General features: G+C 50.5%; 1 protein-coding gene across 27 annotated transcripts in view; it reads right to left on the reverse strand.

Annotated features, from left to right (window-relative positions):
- The window catches only part of Clasp1 (cytoplasmic linker associated protein 1), a 215,163-nt gene that overhangs the window by 130,241 nt on the left and 83,789 nt on the right, over nt 1-1,133 (reverse strand). For all 27 annotated transcript variants that reach the window (XM_013346681.2, XM_013346680.2, XM_026779748.1 and 24 more), the window contains exon 6: nt 920-995. In XM_013346681.2, the coding sequence (XP_013202135.1) occupies nt 920-995 (76 nt within the window). The remainder of the gene's footprint in view (nt 1-919; nt 996-1,133) is intronic.

Below are 1,133 nucleotides of genomic sequence, written 5' to 3' on the forward strand. Positions count from 1 at the left end.
GCCTTCCCTGTGAGCTTCCCTTCCCTGTGAGCCTGCCTTCCCTGTGAGCTTCCCTTCCCTGTGAGCCTGCCTTCCCTGTGAGCTTCCCTTCCCTGCTATCTTCCCTTCCCTGCTATCTTCCCTTCCCTGTGAGCAGCCTTAGTTCTGAGGACCTAGTCCTGTGAAATTGTCTTATTCTGTGTGCATGCCTTATTGGAGTAGCTGTTTGGGTTTCTCCACAAACGAATAGCAGGCAGTGAGCGATGAGTGCTGTCGTGCTGGACAGTGTGTCTAGCCTGCTCCGTCTCTCAACCTCAGTGCACACAGATACAAGGCCACCCACAGGTCTACCATCAATTCCCTATCACCTGCCAGCTTAATGACAGACAACCTCAAGTAGGTGCCATGTAATGGCACTGACATCTCCAAATGGGACTTCTATAAGGGAGTTCTGCAGAAACAAGGCTAAAGGCCCACTGGTGAGAAGGAAAGGCAAAAGCACCAAAATTATTCTGAAACTGTTGAGGCCATTTTAGGTTTTGCTTTGTTTCATTTTATAGGTTTTATTTTATGCATAAGTGTTTCGTTCCTATGCATATCTGGGCACCACAGTGTAACGAGTGGTTGTGAGCCACCATGAAGGACTAGGAATTGAACCCACTGCAAGAACAACACACACTCTTAGCCTTCTCTCCAGCCTCTGTGGTCATTATAACTGGTAGACTGTACAGTATGACTTGGTGCCCAGCAATGCCTGTGACTTCTCAGTCCAGGAGAGGGTAGAGTGGCCACTACATTAGCTGAGATGTTTTACACATGCTAGTGGATAGCTAATCTCTTACATCAGAGTCAGAGCTCCCCAGAGGTAAGTCGGCCCGCCTGCGGCACACACAGATACCACAGTGCACCTTCACAGGCTGCAGGTCTTTTTTCCACTCACCTGGCTGTTGGGGTCTCCCAGTAAGTTACATATATGTGGCACAATCTTGCTTAGTGTTAGAGTCTGTGCCCCAGAGCTGGAAAGAAAAGGCAAGAGTGAGAACAAGGGGAAGATGTCCCGCCCACACCTGCCCTTCTGCACCCCCAGGACTAGCCCCACACACTCAGAATGGCTCCGAGCCCACACCTGCCCTTCTGCACCCCCAGGACTAGCC

This window comes from Microtus ochrogaster, chromosome 6 (assembly GCF_000317375.1).
Source record: "Microtus ochrogaster isolate Prairie Vole_2 chromosome 6, MicOch1.0, whole genome shotgun sequence".
NCBI lineage: Eukaryota > Metazoa > Chordata > Mammalia > Rodentia > Cricetidae > Microtus > Microtus ochrogaster.